The 19650-nt window shown below is 42.3% G+C and overlaps 3 protein-coding genes across 5 annotated transcripts; 2 read left to right on the top strand and 1 right to left on the bottom strand.

The window, feature by feature from the left end:
• Positions 1-404: 404 nt before the first annotated feature.
• LOC106740963 (neuronal acetylcholine receptor subunit alpha-3-like) lies at positions 405-4263 on the top strand. Its single transcript, XM_014612491.1, has 8 exons — positions 405-459; positions 596-786; positions 1025-1066; positions 1153-1262; positions 1688-1901; positions 2125-2302; positions 2359-2511; positions 3370-4263. Exons 1-8 carry the CDS (start codon positions 405-407, stop codon positions 3714-3716), a joined length of 1290 nt encoding a protein of 429 aa, XP_014467977.1. The 3' UTR covers positions 3717-4263.
• A 141-nt stretch (positions 4264-4404) lies between these two features.
• Positions 4405-7260, bottom strand: LOC106740970 (neuralized-like protein 2). Its single transcript, XM_014612504.1, has 3 exons — positions 6427-7260; positions 5371-5694; positions 4405-5280 (listed from the first exon to the last, which is right to left on the bottom strand). Exons 1-3 carry the CDS (start codon positions 6767-6769, stop codon positions 5162-5164), a joined length of 786 nt encoding a protein of 261 aa, XP_014467990.1. The 5' UTR covers positions 6770-7260; the 3' UTR covers positions 4405-5161.
• A 1311-nt stretch (positions 7261-8571) lies between these two features.
• Positions 8572-18819, top strand: LOC106740944 (UDP-glucose:glycoprotein glucosyltransferase). Of its 3 annotated transcripts, none has more exons than XM_014612437.1 (24): positions 8572-8795; positions 9136-9355; positions 9434-9687; positions 9768-9950; positions 10087-10259; positions 10361-10556; positions 10634-10847; positions 10956-11176; positions 11489-11710; positions 11783-12141; positions 12428-12671; positions 12754-12954; positions 13027-13285; positions 13484-13592; positions 14175-14360; positions 14675-14881; positions 15075-15467; positions 15630-15644; positions 16034-16211; positions 16336-16518; positions 16602-16877; positions 17050-17166; positions 17803-17941; positions 18017-18819. In XM_014612437.1, the coding sequence occupies exons 2-24, from the start codon at positions 9136-9138 to the stop codon at positions 18052-18054; spliced, it is 4587 nt and encodes a 1528-aa protein (XP_014467923.1). In that variant the 5' UTR covers positions 8572-8795; the 3' UTR covers positions 18055-18819. The 3 variants fall into 3 exon arrangements, with proteins under 3 accessions (XP_014467923.1, XP_014467940.1, XP_014467931.1); XM_014612445.1 differs by lacking the exon at positions 8572-8795 and adding an exon at positions 8808-8966; XM_014612454.1 differs by lacking the exon at positions 15630-15644 and having other exon boundaries at positions 8573-8795.
• Positions 18820-19650: the final 831 nt, after the last annotated feature.

Raw genomic sequence — 19650 nt, 5'->3', positions numbered from 1 at the left:
TTCCTGTAAATAAATATAAATAAATAAATGAATTCCAGATTAAAAAAAAATCACGATGACGTTAAAATGATAAGAAAATAGCTGTGATAACTCACTTTTCGATTATAATTCGATCATTTTCTCGCCATTTTCATGTCATTTCGATGTTATTGTGATTTTCTGTTCCACCCGGGCATATGAATAGGCAAGGTTCTTTTCGGATTTAAAACTGTGTTTTCGAGTCCAACGAATTAATAAGTCGCAAGTTCGTTGCGAAACGTGCAGATCACCGTATCGATACCCCGGGGGCGTCCGGCGGTATCGGCGATGATCGAATTTCACGGGGCGTCCGATAACGAAAATCCACCATTCTCGTAAAAGGCAATCAGTCGAATGCGAAACGTCGTTGACTCTCGCTGACCAAGATGCGGCTTCTACGGGTGTTGGGTCTTCTTATGGCCCTCTGGCAGCATCGATCCAGTACGTGGGGCATTAATCGTATCTCTCATCTAAACGAAAGTCCGATCGAATCATGAGACAATTGTTGTTCAAACGAAACGTAAATCTACATTGAGACGGTACGATGAGATCAGAGGTGCAATACCAATCTTTCCAGACGCGTTGAGTATCCTGCAGGACACGGAAATAAGCGCGATAAGACGAGGATGCAAGAATCTGGAGAACACAACGCCGTTACTGCGCCTGAAGAAGGATCTCTTCTGCGATTACGACACCAACACCCGACCGGATCACTTTAAAACGGTCACGAACGTCACCGTGAAGCTGATGCCGAAACTGATGGAATTCGTGAGTGCGCTCTCTCGTGAGGAATTGTATACCTTATATAGATTTGTAGTTACGATTCGCAATTACGATCGTTAATTGTTCAATAACAGCGTCCCAGATAGAACAGAAAATGACAATGACGTGGAAATGACGTGAAAATGATCGAAAAATAAGTTCTATAGTCGTTTTCTGTTCTACCCAGAGTGTAGGTAATATCGATGAATTTTAAATCCGTCATGTTAATCAATTTTGTCCGCAGACATATAATGGTATATTCACGCTTCACAGCTGGATGGCGATTGTGAGTCTACATTGTCATTTTGCTTGTGTTGTATACGCGTGTCTCGTCGCTTTTTAACACTTTAATGAAACGTTTGATCGGCACAGTATTGGACGGACCTGCATCTCACTTGGGCACCGAGCGATTACGACGGAGTCAACTTCATCCACGTGAAGACCTGGGAGATCTGGGTGCCTGATATATCCGTCTACAATTCGTGAGTCAACACTCTTCATGTCGTTAATATCGAAAGATACTAACACATTACTGGCCGTAGATTTTCTCCCAACTTTTTCTAGGACCGGGTGAAATTGGAAAATTGATAAAAGTTCGAAACTTTATCTTTAGCCCGTTGAAACGCACAAAAACATGCACGCGGTCTTTAATGCGTTAATTAAAATATATTCATTGAAAAATATTAATTGAAAGATATTAAATATAAACGAAGAAAATCTACGTGACAATGTGAGGTGCAATGATCTGATAAGCGACACGATCTACTTCTTGGAGAAATGTTTGATTGTTGACTTTTTGTTCTGTTCGGATAATTTTCCCTTCATGGCTTAAAATCGCGTTTTGTCCAGTCACGAAAAAAAATATGCCGAATTAAGGCTAACTGCTCGCGCGTTTAATTTCTTTCAGTGGCGACATGTCGCACGATCAAAATGAGCTGCCTCTAACGGAGTGCGTGGTCTTCAGTTCGGGCTCCATCACCTGCGTGCCGGCCGTGAAATACATCTCGAAGTGTAGTCCGGATTTCACCTATTGGCCTTACGACACGCACAAATGTCGCATCACACTCGGCTCATGGTCGTACACGGGCGAAGAAATCGACTTCCATCTGACCGGGAACGGGGTACGCAGATCAACCAAGCCAAATGGAACAGATAAAATAACAATGACGTGAGAATGATGTCAAGATGACGAGAAAATGACTATAAAATTTATCTTTCGATTATTTTCCGTCATTTTGACATCATTATCACTTTCTGGATCTTTGGCCTCCGAATCTTACTCTCTTCATCACCCTCTCAATTCCACTCGTTAAACTTTCATTTTCTTCTTCATTCATTCTACAGATTCACATGAGCGGCTACGAAAACAACTCGCTGTGGGACTTGAAGTTTATAGACGCGGTGAAGCAGGTGAAGAAGTACAAGTGCTGTCCGAACGACACGTTCCCGAAGATCGTCTACACGTTCAAGTTGCGCCGGCATCACGCCATCAGTCATACGTCCTACATCACACCGGCCATCGGTAAGCCATTTTGTACTTGCATGAACACAAAACCTGACACTTCTTTCCTCTTCCAGCTCTGATGCTGCTTACTGTCACGGTGCTTTGGCTGGACTCGCGATCGACGGAACGAATAGCGGTGGCGAGCGTGAATTTCATCTGCCATCTACTCTGCATATTCGACCTGCATTGGCAGTTGCCGTACAACGGCGTAAACCCGCCTAACATAAGTGAGTGATCACAGTTATTGCCTAAAAAATTTATATCACATCGTAAATAATAAAGAAAGATATTGGACGTGGTTAGAACGCGATTGAGAAACATAGAGTGAGTGAGATTCAAATTACGTGACTGATAAGGTTGAATAAGTTAATTTTTATTTTTAATTAATATTGATGAATTATTTTAATTTCTATAAAAAAATTAATAAGTTAAAGTTAATACATTTTAAAATAATTAGTTTATGTAAGATAAAAGTCGACTCATTTATAAATTTAACCAAGTTAATGCTCCGGAGTAGTCGCTGTGACTGTCCATATTTAATAAAAAAGATATCTATTCAAGAAAAAGAAAGTGTTCGTCCAATTTTACAAGTGTGCTGAATCGATCACAAGTGTCAATTTGCGAATATATCTTTTTATCTGAAAGTATAACACAAAAAATCTTGGCACGCTTGGCTTTCTCGTTTCTGACGTCATTAAACAAGGACAGTCGTAGCGATTACTCCGCAGCCTTAAGTTAACCCCTTAACTTGTACGCTCGAGTTAATTCGAGCGCGCTAAACAGGCCAAACTGTGCACACTCGAGATAATTCGAGCAGCGTTGTATTTTATGCTGCTATAATTTTTCACACTCGAATATAATCGAGAATTGAAAATAACAATGTGAAAGCAAAGAAAACAATTTTTTTACATAAAAAAAAATTGATTTTTTTTTGGCCGGTTTTTCTCAAAAAAACTGTGCGTTAAGGGATTAAACCTTTTTAACTTCTACCTAATTAACTAGTTATTACTAGTTATATCTAGTTGTTATTATTAACGAAACCCCTGATAACCGATTATGTTTCTCACGTTTTTTTATCCTACCAGTGCTGTTCTACCGCGAGTCCTTGGCGTTGGCCACCTTCGTGTTGCTCCTGACCGCCCTGCTGCGCAAGCTGCAAGACATGAGCATGGAGGCGCCGAGCTGGATCATGTCCACGACGACGTTCGTCTTGAACAACAGAGCCGGTCGTTTTCTGCTGCTGAACGATGAAGAATCCAAGATAACAGGCGAAGGCGCAGCGGCTGAAGAGAATCCGGACGTACCGAGGTCCGGGGTGAGGACGAAGGAGTCCTCTTGGAGACACTTCGCCGCGATCGTCGAATGGTTGTCCTTCTTCTGCGTGATCCTCACGTACATCATCATCCTGATCCTGCTTATGCCCACGGGTTAACCTGCGGTATCGACGACAATGACGGTAACAACGATCCCCCAAGAGTGTTCAAGAGTTCCCCCCGAGAAATTTCGCCCGGTTCGTTTCTCGCCGCCATGTAAAAATAAACGTTGTTTTTAACTTTATCAGCCTACTCAATTACGGGCGAAGATTACACGAGTACTCGCATATTCCTACTTTCTCCTGCTTGTTGCGCGAGTAACGATCAATTTAGAAGATAGGACATTACACCGAGTGTGTTGTACAAAGAGAATAACGTATACGTGTAAGTATGGAAATATTTATAAGTATCTACAAGTATATAATAACATACTAGTGTTATAAGCATTCATAAGTACTTATAAGGACTCATAAATACAATAACAACAGCTTCATGTGCTATCTCAAATGCTTATAAATATTTATAAGCACTTATCAGCACTGACGAATTCGTGATAACGTAAGTAATTAAGTGTATAAATCGCTGCGGAAAAAAAAGAACGAAGATCGAAAATAAAATCGGCATCTGTCGCGCATAAGCTGATAAGCGAGTAAATTGTCCTAAATAACTCGCNGGGGGGGGGGGGGAGGGGAGGCGGTCTTCGTGGTCTGCAGTTTTACGTTTCGCTGGGCGTGAGATGCGGGAAATAGCGTGTGGATTTATTTATCGGACAGGCCCCCGTTTGCACAATGATCAGTCTCCTCCTCGTATCTTATAAATTATTTCATAAGAACATTTATTTTTCTTCTCTTTTCTTCTCTTTTTTCTTTTTTGTAAAACAGGTTTCCTTTGGACGCTTTTATATTAGTATCTCATTCGTTCCCCGCATGTTCGTACAACAGCGTGAATTGCAAAACTTAACTCTACGTCCCGTATCTCCGTGACCGGAGAAACGAGGTGTATCCGCTGGAACGAAAGTAACCATGGAAAAGATTATGCCTTAAGTCCTACATATGGCGTTATACACGCATGCCCTACAGATGATCACTTTACGGCGTGCGTTCGCGAGCGCGTTCGCCCGCCGCCCTCACAATTTTTTCGCTGTATCACATTGAGTCGATTGTGACTGTTGCTTCTTCATTTTTTTTTTCTTTCTTCTCTCTCTCTTTCTCTCTCTACTTTAATTCGTTCCTGCGAGACAAACATTTTGTTACACTATTTACACACGACGATTTACCGTTTCCCCTTCCCGGGGAGGGGGGAATTTACAATTGAAAGCGCGAGAGGAAAAGGGAATTTCACGTTCGACGAGAAGACAATCCATCCATCCATCCGTAGAAAAGACACGTGTATACAAAAGAATGAATTCGTGCGCGAACATAACGGGTCGACCCGTCGTCAGTCTTGAATTGTAACAGAACATGCGTAATCGCGTATGCCATGTATGAAGAGAGATATATCACTGCGTGTGAAGTAGGAAAAAAGAGGATCATGACGCGCTCCGCGAAAGGGAGTGACCCGGTTCTCATTGCGATTGGTACAACAGGTAGTCCTTCAGCGACCTCGGCAGCGGCAGCAGATTCACCGCGTTCCTCTTCGTGTACTGCAGAATGGCGTCGCGGCACGCGCTCTGCAGGGTCGACACTGTGAAAACACAAAAGATGAGGAACGCGAAAAAGAGACGCCTTTGTCCCGACGTCGTTTCCGACGTTGATCTCACCGGTCGACACTCACCCCCGTACAGTTGAACTATCCGAACTTGTTTCGTGGTGCCGTAGACGTCCACCACCGCGCGCAAAGGGCCAGCCTTGTAAGGGATATCCTTCCCGCATACGCCTTGATCCTCGCCATTAATAATGAAGTGCATCTCCGCCTTGTCAGAGCCTGCTTGTGGCACGTACATGATACCTATGCGACTACCAGCATCCGTAGGCAATATATATTGGGAAGAGCCAAGCGTGTTCGGTCTCAGAAGACTGTAGGGAATGACACCGCGCGATGTCTGAACGTTAACCCCGTCCGTGACCAGTTTCTTCTCTCTGGATGGTATGCCCTCATCTCGAGTAACAGAGAAGGAACAATGTTAGTCAGTATCTAAATAACGCTAATGAGAGATACAGTACCAATGCAATGTTAATTGTGCAAAGGTCTTGGCAGAATCGCTGACTTATCGGCTTAAGACAATGTCTCAATGTTCGACACCTTAAGTCTATGGTCTAAGTATATTCTGAGACCACTTTCATCGATAAAAGTGTATATAAAAGTTGCGTAGAAAGCAGCTGACTGGTTAAGAAGACATATTTAAGGTGCTTTTATCGATAAAAGAGAGTTCAGAATATGAATCTTAATTGAGTAAAGCACAATGACTATCATGTATCTAAAGTTTTTAACTAAAAATCCATGTTTCTGTCTGTAATTGATGACAAACCATTGTATAAAGAAAAACACGAAAGAATGATAATTTAGCCAAAAATTTAGAGCATGAAATAATATCTTAAAATTACAAATCATTCATTTTGCTAAAATCCTGATGTACAATTACTGTCTTATATCTAAAGTTTTAAACTAAAAAGCTATGTTATCTATAATTGATAAATCATTATGAATAATAATGAATGATAAATAAATAATAAGAAAAAGAATTAAAAAAAAGATGATTTAGACAAAGATTTAGGGTATAAAATATAGTCTTAAAACTACAAGTCAACTATTCTACGAAGAATTATCCGAACTCGCTATTAGAAAAAAAACATAAATCCTTGGACTTTACAGGTGATTACAGATATTAACCATAGCCGGTGTAGTCCCAAATAGTCTGATTTCTCGTTATGGCAAAGATCCATGTGTTGCCCAGTCTGACAAGATTGGGCATCGCGTACTGTGGCAGGTTATTGTTGACCGAAGCCGGGTCGATCAGGGTGAGACCCAGCCGCATGTGTCCGCTCCATCCTCTCTCCGTCTTCTCGATTTCCACGAGGAAGATCTCCCCAGGTTGCAGCGGCTTCTCGCTGAAGGCTACAGAGTTGGCGAAGCTCGTAGTACGTACCGCCACAGTGTTGTCCTCGCGCAGGACGATATTGTCACCGTGAATCGGATGGAACCTGGTTACTACCTTTCTAGTCTTCTCGCTCATGGTGGCGCGGCACTGAACGACGAATGCACGTTCATCCGAGGGCGACCACCGGCAAACAACGGTGCGACGACGATACGAGACGGTGCGTCGAGTGCATGCCTGATTATCGGAAACCGACAGCTATCGTCCTTGAGAGGTTCGCTCTCGGGAATACCCGGGATATTCGCCACGCAGCGGTCCCACGAGATCACTCGGTCGGTTGAGGAACAAGCTCGTGAGAGCTCAGTTCCTGCGGATCGGAACGAATTCGCGAGCTACAGCGGCCATATCGCTCGATTGTTACGATAGATTTTACTCGGGCTTTCGCGTTCAAGTGTAGAAAAGGGCTCGTCGAGAACGCGAGGATCCGGGAGACGCGATCTCGCGTGTCTCACAGCCTGTCACGAGACGGGAACGGAGGTGCAGCGGTGAACGTCACTTCTCTGTGTTTACGAGGCGAGCAACTACCATTACGGCGATAACTGGGAATAATCGAACTCGGGGAGCAGCGATGGTCGAACGACAGATGGCTAGCGGCGTGCGACTCTTTTCTCCCCTCGGAGGATCGATTATCTTCTCGATATTTTCGAATGCGCTCGCGGACTTAGGCCCTGCGCACAATAAGACATGTTGGGGATAAGAATAAATATTCAATATTAGAAATAGGAGTTAGGAAGTATTTTCACACAACGGAATGAAATGAAAGGCTGTATGTAATATAATTGTTGTTATATTTACCCGGGAGAAAAAAGATTATATGTGAAATCTATCCATATATGACTATATGTAATCATGTATGTCCACGACGAAAAAGTACTGTTGTTTACAAATTATATGCAAATACAATCGAAGTAAATGTTTCCGGCTACTTGTGCTTCTAACAGCACATGATATCGACATTTAATTAAATGACATAACATTATTTTTTTCGTATAGCATATATGATCATATGTGTAACCACATTTATGGTCAAAATTCATATATGATTTTATATAATTGTATATAATCATTTTCTTCCGGATATATCTTATATTTTATTCTCTTCCATTGTGCGTTATGTTTAATCACACTATTCCCAATTCTTATTTTTAATATTTGATATTCCTAATATATTTCCATTGTGCGCAGAGCCTTACAGTTTGAAGGTGACCCTTTTAACCAAACTCAGATTAAATTAATCGATAATGATGATAAGAAATAATGATAAGATTTGCTAATACTAACTTCCAGTTCGGTACTTGCCGTTGAGTAATGACCAAACGGTTAATGATTTTTATTTTTGTTGGCATGACAGAGCAGGGAATATTTAAATGATAGCGATAGATATTTTAAATCGTCGATTAAATTAATCGGAATTTAATCAAAATTACCGTTACATGTAAACTTCGTTGTCAGAATAAAAGGAAAGGGATAAATAATTTTTCCACGTAAAACTAGCAAAAGAATGATCGAATGTTTCACGGTCGCCATTTCTCACTTAATTCTATATACCTTAATAACAAACGACGGAAATGTTATTTAATTTAATATGCTTAAAAAGTAGAGACTTCAAGCTGCAAAACGCTTTGCGAACCATCCCGATAACGTCATTTTTGCCGAAGTTACAGCCCGTCAAAATTTTCTTATCTCTCACGAGTCACAGTAAAAAGATTGTCTGATCCACCGTTGAATAGTACCACTTAGAAAGTGAAAGTCCGTCGGACCCATCGTTGAGTCGTACCACGACCTCTGCTTCGTCGTGGAAAGTGACGGTTCGTTGCGGAGACTTTGGAGTGAAATGTGACGTCACATAACCTGTATCCGAGCATTTTCAGCCGGAATTCCCGATTCTCGCTCGCGGCCAATCACGGAAGAGTACGCCGGTTTAAACGCCGCGAGTCGTCCGCGGCGACGTCATCCCGCATCAGCCGTATGATAGTCGCATTTCCCGATTGTCCGCTCGCCGTTTCGAGATATTGTGCGTGTGACACGTGCGCTGCGTGGATGGGCTGCAATCATTGATGCATTCTTTTCGTAGTTAATACAATTTTTAACCAAGTTCCCGAAGGTACGTAGAGATTCCTGGCGACCGAATCGTTTTGAGGTTATCTGCGAGAGCACCGCACATAATAACATTACGTGTCAATCATCGGACGCGGCACACGCAAATTTTCCCACCGAACTCTTATCTTCCGGTTGATCAGACACGATCGACCCGCGCATTGAAGTGCGATCAACCGTGAGTTTCAGTGAAGACTTGATGTGTAAAGTTTTACTAACAAAGCAAGTAGCTTTCTTCGCTGAAATCTCTTATTATGATGGTGTAGATAAGTGGAAATGTGGAAAGAAATGCAATATCGTCGGTGATGTTATGCTCGATGACGATTCTTCTTTTGTGTGTGTTGCAGATGGGGGTGCTTATATTTTTTTACACGCTGCTGTGCTTATGTTCCGTACAACTCAGAGCTGATAAGAAGATCAACAAATATGTAACAACATTGATAAATGCCAAATGGAACGAAACACCTCTGGTTCTCGAGGCGGCCGAATATTTCAATGATGAAAATCCAACTTACTTTTGGAAGTTTGTTGATGCATTTTCTAAAAAGACTAATGGCCTTGCAATAGGTGAACATATTTGCAATTGTAATTTAGCAGTTTTAGTTATTGCTGTGTCACTTTTATATGTCGTATTATCCCAAACAGCTACAGAGAAGGAGAGTTACGACATAATTATGGAGCTGGCTAAAAATTATCTGTCCGAGTCTGAGATAGCAGTTTTTAAGCTAGGACTGTCACTGCGTATTTATTCCGCACGCGTTGAAATGTTCTCTCAAATGGCTGTGAATAAAAACATTTCTTCGTATGCGTGCGACAGTGTTGTTGACATTGGCGGGACATTTACTTGTTCTCTAGAAGATATAGATGAGTTACTTGATTCGTCTCAGATTACAGAACAGGTTTGTGAATTATATAATTCCTATTAATGCAAAATACATAATGTGTGATAAGATTGATCATTGCATTATTTATATTTCAGGATACATGGGAAACCACTGACACTTATAATATAGATCACCGTTACTTGAGTACTTCAGAAACTGACAAGACTATAATATTGTATGGTCAGATTGGAACTCCCACGTTTATCGAGTTTCATGAGAAACTGAAAAATATAGCTGAAACAAAGGGGATTAATTATATCCTTCGTCATTATGTAAAGGTAGTAATACATGCAAATAAAAAGAACAGGGTGTCTATTACTTGAATAAATACCTGGAAGAATTTAAATATATTGTAGATATTTGACATCACATTTTGTAGTATGACAGTTGTAACTTGACGGTGATATTTTGTAGGAAAGGGCAAATAAGAAACTATGTTTGTCGGGCTATGGCGTGGAACTACAGATGAAGTCTACAGAGTATAAAGCAACTGATGATTCGGACATCAAAGACAACACAGGCAAGAGTTCGGAAGTGACGAACGACGGCGTCGAGGAAATCGAGGGAATCAACTTTATGACTTTAAAGTAAGGTGGTTATTGGGAATGTCAGAGGTATTTGATTTGCTTCTCCCGCAATATATCTTGAATGGCATTATTAAAATATATATGTATGTCTATCTTTCCAGGAAACTGTATCCGGAACAACATGTTGAACTGGACAAGGTACAGACGCACCTATTGGAGACCAGTCACGAGATCGGAGCCTTGAAAGTATGGCAGTTTCAGGAGTTGAGTCACCAAGCAGCTGAGAGAATAATGAAGTCTCCCTCGACAGAGTCGTTGAACGTCTTGACTGATATATCGCAGAATTTCCCCATGCAAGTACGTATTTCGAAGTGAGTTTTAAGCAGGAAGTATATGACGGAGTACGCATAGTAACATGCTTGTGCGTGTTGCAGGCGAAATCACTTATCAGAACCAAAGTGAATAGCGACATGAAGAAGGAAATGAAATTAAATCAGGAAATCTTCATGGCAAGCTTGAACATACAGCCGACCGATACTGCCCTTTTCATCAATGGTTTATTCTTCGATTTGGAAGCCATCGATGTGCTGACTCTTTTGGAATCTCTGAGAAGCGAGCTACGAGTAATGGAGGCTCTTCATAAGATTGGTGTGTGATTTGCGAAGGGGAAGAAATGTTGCATAGCGGTTAATGCTCAATTTATTCATGCTCCAGACTGTTCGTGCTTGAGAGTTACGTTTTCGTGAATTATTTCAGGCTTTAATAACAAAAAGATGAGCAAATTGTTGGCTCTGGATCTGTCTGGGGGCATGGATAGCCAGAATTTTGCGATGGACATCAGGGATTCCGCTATCAATTGGATCAATGATATCGAGAATGACTCGCGCTACAGCAAGTGGCCGCCGTCGTTGACGGAGCTGTTACGGCCGACCTTCCCCGGCATGCTTAGGAATATCAGGAGAAACTTGTACAACCTGGTTAGTGAGAACGTCATTGAATTTGAAATTTAAGTAATTTCTGTCATTTCTGTTAAATTTTTCTTACTCTCATAATTCCAAAGATATTTAAAGTGGTAATAGTTATTGCTTCACCCTGTAGATATATCTTATTTATTTTATTTAATATTATATATATATATATATATGTATAACGTATGAGTTATACGTAAACACACACACACACATTTACTTATTTATTTATTGATTTAATTTATATTTCATATTTTATTACACTTTCATGTAAGATATATTTATGTGAGATATATTTAACATGCACTGTTCTTTCTTCAGGTGTTAATCATCGATCCTCTGAGCGAAGACTCGATGCCGCTGATAGCTCTCGCGCAATCTCTCTATTCGCACTCGGCGCCGCTGCGGGTTGGATTCGTCTTCGTGACAATTTACACCACCACAGTGACAGGTCTGACGGACGCCGGAGTTGCGGTGAACAACGCGTATCACTATTTCGCGGACACTAAAAGCACGAAAGAGGCTGTGCACTTCTTGGCGGAGGTAACCAGTCTACGTCGTTTGATCTCGGCTGTCGGTGTCAGTGAGAAGTAAGAGTATTGATTTCCATCTCAGCTAGGAAACTATATCGGTCCCTATGGCTTGGACGTGGAAGACGTCAAGAAGACCATCAAGTCCAGAGACTCGTCAGCTAATATCAATTACATACTCGGCGAAGAGTCGGAGTACGACGTGGGACGGCATCTGGCCGGCGATTTCATCAAACGATGCGGCTTCAAGAAGTTTCCGCAGGCGTTGCTGAACGGCATACCCTTGACGCCCAGCCAGTTGAACTCGGAGTCGTACGAGGAAGCCGTGCTGTCCACCATCATGTCGCAAACACCCGCCCTGCAGAAGGCCGTGTATCGCGGCGACGTGACGGAAGGAGACGACGTGATCGACTTTCTCATGAACCAACCGAACGTTATGCCACGGTATGCAGCTCTTCGAATTACAAAGTGAAAGATTATTTGGGCTATTTCGATCAGAGTGGCAAACATGTAACTTCGAATTTTCCATCTTCCGCTCATTCTGATTCCGCAAATTGAACTTCTTCGCAAATCGCAGGATATTTAAGTAGCCGTATGCGGATAATAAAATCACCAAGCTCATAACGAATTTGATCTCTAACTCTGCTTTTGTATTTAGACACCATCGAAGCCTTCAATATCTTTCTTTGCTTATAAATTAGCTCTAGTGCTGATTAACTGGTTCTTTCAGGCTGAACGAGCGTATCTTGAAGGTGGACAAGCACGCATGGCTAAACTTAATCGGCACGCTGCCGGAAGACGAGGATTACACCAAATGGAGCAATCAAGATCTGTCGACTTACCTGATGAAGAAGATGCAGTACTTCTTCGTACCACGTCGCACAAACACGCATCACATGTACTCCTTCTGGGTCGTGGCGGACTTAAAGTCGTTACTTGGCAGGCAACTGCTGCGAGAGGCATTTATATACGTGGTGTGTAACCTAGAAATGAAGTTCGCACGATTCTGTATGAATCAGAACGAGTAAATATGTTCGAATGCCGCGTCTCCCACAGGAATCAAACACCGACGCGCGAATTGGTGTTATCATTAACACAAAGGATGACTCGGATGACTCGGATCTGAAATCCGACATTAACAGAATCGTTCTCGCCGCATTGGATGCATTGTCGCCGGAAAGGGCCATACTCTATATACGTAAAGTTATCAAAGAAGAGAATGCGGCTCTCATCGCTAACGGTAACTTCGATCTTGAGGTAAGAGACGATTGGTATTACGTTGGCGCGTTACCCTGATTCGTTTCGGTAATGGAATTCGCGTCGCTGCAGAATGACGCCGTCGCGGTATTGTTGAAGATTCAAAACTCGATACTGCAACTGCATCAGCATTACGTGAAAAGTGTCTTGAACCTGGAGCCGGGAGCAAGAGCGATTTTATGCAACGGCCGTGTCATCGGCCCCCTGGACAGTGACGAGGAATTCACGAACGAGGATTTCTCGTTGTTAGAGAGATTCAGCCAGAGTACTTACGGAGCTAAGTTATTTATGAGACTGTTGAAGGACCAGTTCTTCAACGATGATGAATACGGTAATGCGAGAAATCATAATAATATTTATTATTATAATTTACTACAATATATATTTATTGTATATATAATTATATATATTTTATATATTACAATTTATTATTTATTATAATGCTATTATTTTATATTAATATTTATATGATACTTCCTCTAATTTCTATACGATACAAATTATGAAATCTGCGTGTAATTTTCTGCAGAAGAGAACGACATCACGGACGACATGATCATGAAGATCGCCTCGCTCTTAGTACCGCGGCCACAAACTCGAAACCGGTTCGATGTTCCTTTCCATGGGGATGATCATAGGTGAGACAATGTGTACCTTTGATGTCATCTTTTTAAGTATATAAAATCTATGATCGTTGTAATTCTAGTGAGATTTATGGTTAAAGAAAATCCGGTTTTTTAGTTGCTAGAAAAATAGGTTTTTGCGAAAAATTGCTTTTCTGTTACTTAAGATATATTGGATAATTTTTAATATCCTTCATTATCATATTAATGTGTGATCCAGGAAGTTACTTGATATTATTTTTGCTAAAATTTGTATCCTATCTTTAATTGTGAACAGTACTCGACAAAGATTTTTCTTAAAAACGGCGCGCAAAGTAACTTGGAGGTTGAATCATACATTGCTCATTGTACATTGCGCAAAGCACAAGCTTAATAGAAGCTTTATATATAACATATTAACTTCACTTATCTTCAGTTGAAGACACGAAATTATCTTCTTTATGGAAAGAAATAAATGTGTGATAGACTTGAACCGAACACACGTGAATTTTTCCACTCTTGAGAAAGAAACTGAAAATCCGCAGAAAAATTGAAATAAAAAAACCGATTTCTTTCCGAGTCTTTCAAAACTATACCGAGATTGTTTCCATTTTGCAGCGTCATCAAAATTCCCGCGGCCAACCCCGACGAAGTTGCCTTCAATTTCATTGCCATTGTAGACCCAGTTTCGCGTGGCGCCCAGAAATTGGGCCCGATATTGAAGACGCTGCAGCAAGCCTTGAACTGCAATATAAAGGTGTTCTTGAACTGTCTAGAGAAAAACAGTGACATGCCATTGAAGAGGTAATACTAACGCCACTTTTTTCCTCACAATCTCTTTGCCGAATCCTAATGATGTTACTCAGTGAAAATGGTACAAATCCAGACATTGACATTAACTTTATAACACTATCAGAGATTACAGATTACTATATGATAATCTGATTTTGATGATTTTTTTTTTTTATTTTATTGCACTAATCCGTGCACTGACTCTTATTGGCCCTTTTTTAAAAGTTTTGCTGATTGGATATCTACGGGGCTTTTTTAAATTTTTTATTTCTGATAATTTCACTCTTTAATTTTTCATAATGATACGCTTTTCCATCTCGTTTCAGTTTTTACCGATTTGTATTGGAACCTGAGCTGCAATTTACAGCTGAGGGAGACATCAGCGGTTCCTTCGCGAAGTTCACGAAACTTCCCACTTCGTCGTTATTGACACAATATATCCACGCTCCCGAGAACTGGCTGGTGGAAGTAGTCCGCAGCGTTTACGATTTAGACAACATCAAGCTGGACAACGTTGCGATCGGCGTGCACAGGTAAAACCATCGAATCATCCAAACAATTATAGTTTGAAAAAACCGTTTTTCTATATTTTTTCCCCGAAAAGAAACCGAAGAAACCGTAGCAAAATGGGGGAGGAAGAACCGAATTTTGTCCGATCTTTTAAAACTAGAAGCAATCATTCTTGCTGTTAATTTTGCTAACTTCTACGTGCACGTGTCGTTCCAGCGAATTCGAACTGGAATACTTGCTCCTCGAGGGTCACTGTTTCGAGGCGGTGATGGGAAACCCACCGAGGGGCCTCCAGTTCACGTTGGGCACCAAGAAACAGCCGGTGATGGTCGACACTATAGTAATGGCCAACTTGGGCTACTTCCAGCTGAAAGCGAACCCCGGCGAATGGGTGTTGCGACTGCGGCAAGGGAGATCCGCGGAGATCTACGACTTCACCACCGTCGACGGCCAGGACGCTATTCAGAACGGCAACGACGTGAAGGTCCTGATCAGTTCGTTGCGGAGCCACGTGCTGAAGATCAAAGTGTCGAAGAAGCCGGACAAAGCGAGCATGGACCTCTTGTCGGACAACGAGAAAGATTCCGGACTGTGGAACTCGATCTCCAGGTACGTCCGGTCGATACCGGGCTGCTCCTTCTGTGTTCTTTCCGACCGAGTCTCCCGGTTGAAATTCATTAAACGCTGCGTGTGTGTTGGTACTTAACATGTGTGTAGCACGGTACTTCCGTCACCTTCGAACTTAACTTTTATTTGTTCTCTCTTTTTTAGCATTGCCAAATTTTGGTAAGCTTCTCATTATTATGTAGTTAAGTACATCCATAATTCTCTAAGTATGTGTGATTAAGTGCAAATTAAGAGCAAAGAAGTCGGGATTAAGACGAATGCGCCAAAAGACATATTTGTGGCTTGTCGAGCTGTCTCGGCGTCGTCATGCGATCTTGATACGTCGCATCCTCCGAGCCCTCGCGATATCATTGATGTCAGCTACCTTACGTTACAAGTCACCGATATGTATTCTCGTTTGCAGCCTGTTGTCCTATTAACTAATTTAACATATCGCTGCTTCGATAATGTAGCTTGTATTAATTGGAATCCTTTGTCGGCTGATGTAAAATAGCTTGATCGCCGTTGACTCGAGTTTCTCATGTGTCTCGATGTACTCTCGAAACTAGGACCTTCGCCACAACCGACGAAAGCGAGGACCAAGATGAGAAACTGAATATCTTCTCACTCGCGTCCGGCCACTTGTACGAGAGATTCCTGAAGATCATGATGCTGAGTGTTATTAAGCACACTAAAACGCCGGTGAAGTTCTGGTTTTTGAAAAACTACCTCTCGCCAACGTTAAAAGTAAGTAAACTGTGTGCATATGTGTGTACAGTATATGCCGGCCCTTGTATTCGAAAAAGGAAGGTTTTTCATTCTGCGAAGGAAGCCGTGATTAATTAAACGTTTCCTTTTTCACGCGTCATAGGACTTCTTGCCGCACATGGCCGAGGAATATGGCTTCGAGTACGAACTCGTTCAATACAAGTGGCCTCGTTGGCTTCACCAACAGACGGAGAAACAGAGAACCATCTGGGGCTACAAGATACTCTTCCTGGATGTGCTGTTCCCGTTGAACGTGAAGAAGATAATATTCGTCGACGCTGATCAGGTAGATGTATAAATAGAACGGATGTGCAAATAGCTCACCCTTCTCCGTGTGATAAAGTACTTCACACGATTGCTTCTCCGTAGGTTGTTCGAGCGGACCTGAAGGAACTGGCGACGATGGATCTCGGCGGCGCACCGTACGCGTACACACCATTCTGCGACAGTAGAACCGAAATGGACGGATTTCGGTTTTGGAAACAGGGATACTGGAGGAATCATCTACAGGGACGGGCGTACCACATCAGCGCGTTATACGTAGTGGATCTCAAGCGATTCCGCCGTATCGCAGCGGGCGATAGGCTGCGGGGGCAGTATCAAGCATTGAGTCAAGATCCAAACAGCTTGTCGAATCTTGATCAGGTGGGTGACATTAAACGGTCTCGATATTTATAAGCAAGCCTGGATGAGTTCATTTTTAATGAAGTTAAACAAAAAATTCATGACCTGTAAAATTAAATTAAAAACTATCTAAATGAGAACGTCGCGTTAAATCGACCACAACGCGCATAATAACAATCGATAACAATTTCAGGATCTCCCTAACAACATGATTCATCAAGTGGCCATCAAGACGCTACCGCAGGAGTGGCTGTGGTGCGAAACGTGGTGCGACGATGCGTCCAAGAGATATGCGAAAACCATAGACTTGGTACGTATTCTCGTTTACATCGCAAGAACGAGCGGAACTTAACACTTTTTCGCGTAGAATGCCACACAGACCGAATCGATCGCTGTAAATAAACATGAGAAAACTGAAAAAAAAATTTATCGCATTTTGCAAATGCATCGATGCACCAATATGTATCGATAAGCATCAGTAATCGCTTTCTCTCATATTATTATGTGGAAAAACATTAAGGTGATGTTATCGAAAAGTGAATACTTTAGGGAATATTTCATATTTTGCGTTGAAAAATATCAAAATAAAAAGTGAAATATCTCGGAAAGTATTCACTTTTCGATGAACACATCTTAGTGACTTTTGTACACAGAATAAACAGAGAAATTGATTTGTGTTAAAAAAAAAAATCGTACGATTCCATTTGAAAAAATGAAGTTGACTTTGAAGTGACCTTGAATGATTGACTATACAACGAAGTTAAGACCAGTGAGGTATGCCCCCTCTATATGTCCTACACTTTTGATACTAGGTGTTTTCCCCTATCTCTCACCGTTTTCGAGGAAATCGTGGTTGATTTTTCATCAGACTCACCCTGTACATTCTGAACATCGCTAAATGACGTCCTTTTTCCCCGCTATAACACGTTTTCTTTTACCGTTGCAGTGCAATAATCCGATGACCAAGGAAGCCAAGTTGCAAGCGGCCATACGCATCTTGCCGGAGTGGGTGGGCTACGACGAGGAGATCAAAGCGTTGCAGCAGAAAGTGGAGAACGAGAACAGGCAGACGGAAAAGGACGGTGGTAAGTCTTCCTTGCGATGTGCCACGCTAACGCAGAAGTCTCCCAGTGGCTTCTTCTAATCGCCCGTTCTTTCAGAAACCATCGAGGACGCTGCGAAGCACGAGGAATTGTAAATTTCGTAAATCACACTCTCACGTACAACGACCTGCGGCTCGCTCGAGCCGCGCGCGGTCACTAAAAGTTTTATAAAGTTCTGTAAAAAGAGACTCTTCTGCGTTCGCGCGAGGATAGGCTAATGGAGCGTCGCGACGCTGCGCACGTCGTCATCGTCGTCGGTACTTCGCTTTTCTAATCGACGCCTGCCAGCACATTGCGTGTAAATATTCGCCGCCATCGGTGATCGTGTAAAATTCCCCCTCCCCTCCAAGAATAATGATGCATTTGGAAGCCGAAGATTCTCGTTATCTGTTCTCTTACTAGTTCTCCATTTCGTATACCCATCATAAGGCCGTGAATTTGTAAGGGATCTCACCTCTCTCGGTAATTAGGTCATTACGCAGCGAACACGAGAGACTCTACTTTGTTAAATCGGGTCGAAGCGAGAACTCGATGGAGCCCGACGCCGTCGACGGGATCGCTGACAGAAGTTACAGTATTCTGGTTATTCATGAACTACCGCCCCATGTTCATGTTATTCAACCAATTGTGATTTATTATTGTCTACTATATATATATACATATGCGATAGTTCTAAGGAATAAACTTGTAACATTTTGTAAGATATCTTCGGCATTCCCCTGTAGACCGTAGTACTCATAACCGAGAGTATAATAGAGGGAGAGGAAAATGTGTAGAGCTACTCGAGACCGACACGGCCGGCCTTTCGATCGATGAATACGATGTCACAGTACAAATACACTGATTCGTGCCCACACGGAGCAAACGCAGCATAACCAGAATAGAATATCCGATCTCATTGCGTTAGCGCCGAGTTTTTGTAACGTCGTTAACACTCGGCCCGCCACGGACGATTAGACGCGGTAACTACGTCCGTGTTCTTTGCGAGAATTTACTTTGGCCACGGCTGCCGGATGAATCAGAGCGGAGCGAACGAAGAAATTGGACAGGCATTCTCACGGCGATCGAACGGTCCTCCGATCCCGATGGAGTCGATCGACCGACCAACCGACGCATCCTGCAAGTTTCTCGCAATTTGTACCACGTCGCTTCCGATCTTTCGATCCGACGAACAAGGCAATTCACCGGGACGGAGAGGTATTCCTCTCGGCTTCACCGATTCGACCAAACGGAATTCACTTCGCGAAGTCCGTAACAGAAATTCAGAATGCAGGCTTGCGAATCGCACAGCCGAATAGTACGAAGTTCGTCATTCGGGCGGTCGATTGTGTATCTTTTTCGACTTTTCTCGCCTCTCGCACTTTCATCTCGTGGGAGTAAACATGTGCGCAAAGTGAGGAAACGACGGTCCGTTCGACACGCCATTCGACACGAAGTTGCTCGTCGAGCAACCTCGTGAGATATATATCGCATTTTCATCACTTGGCGAAAATTACCCAATCAAATGAGAGTCCCCCTTTTGCAATTTTCACCATGCATTGAAATGCAGAATCGACCCCCAAGGGGGCAATTACGAATCTTACCTTCTAGCGTGAACTCACACGAAAGGTGAACGCTTCTAAACAGCTTCGAGTTGAACAATTTTCACTCTTCACGGGTTCACGCTAGAAAAAAGGATTTGCAATTGATTC

The sequence above is a fragment of the Dinoponera quadriceps genome, unplaced genomic scaffold (assembly GCF_001313825.1).
Source record: "Dinoponera quadriceps isolate SergipeBrazil2010 unplaced genomic scaffold, ASM131382v1 scaffold169, whole genome shotgun sequence".
In the NCBI taxonomy this organism is placed as follows: Eukaryota; Metazoa; Arthropoda; class Insecta; order Hymenoptera; family Formicidae; genus Dinoponera; species Dinoponera quadriceps.
The sequence above is the reverse complement of the archived record's forward strand: the minus strand, read 5'-3'. Positions and strand labels throughout refer to the sequence as shown.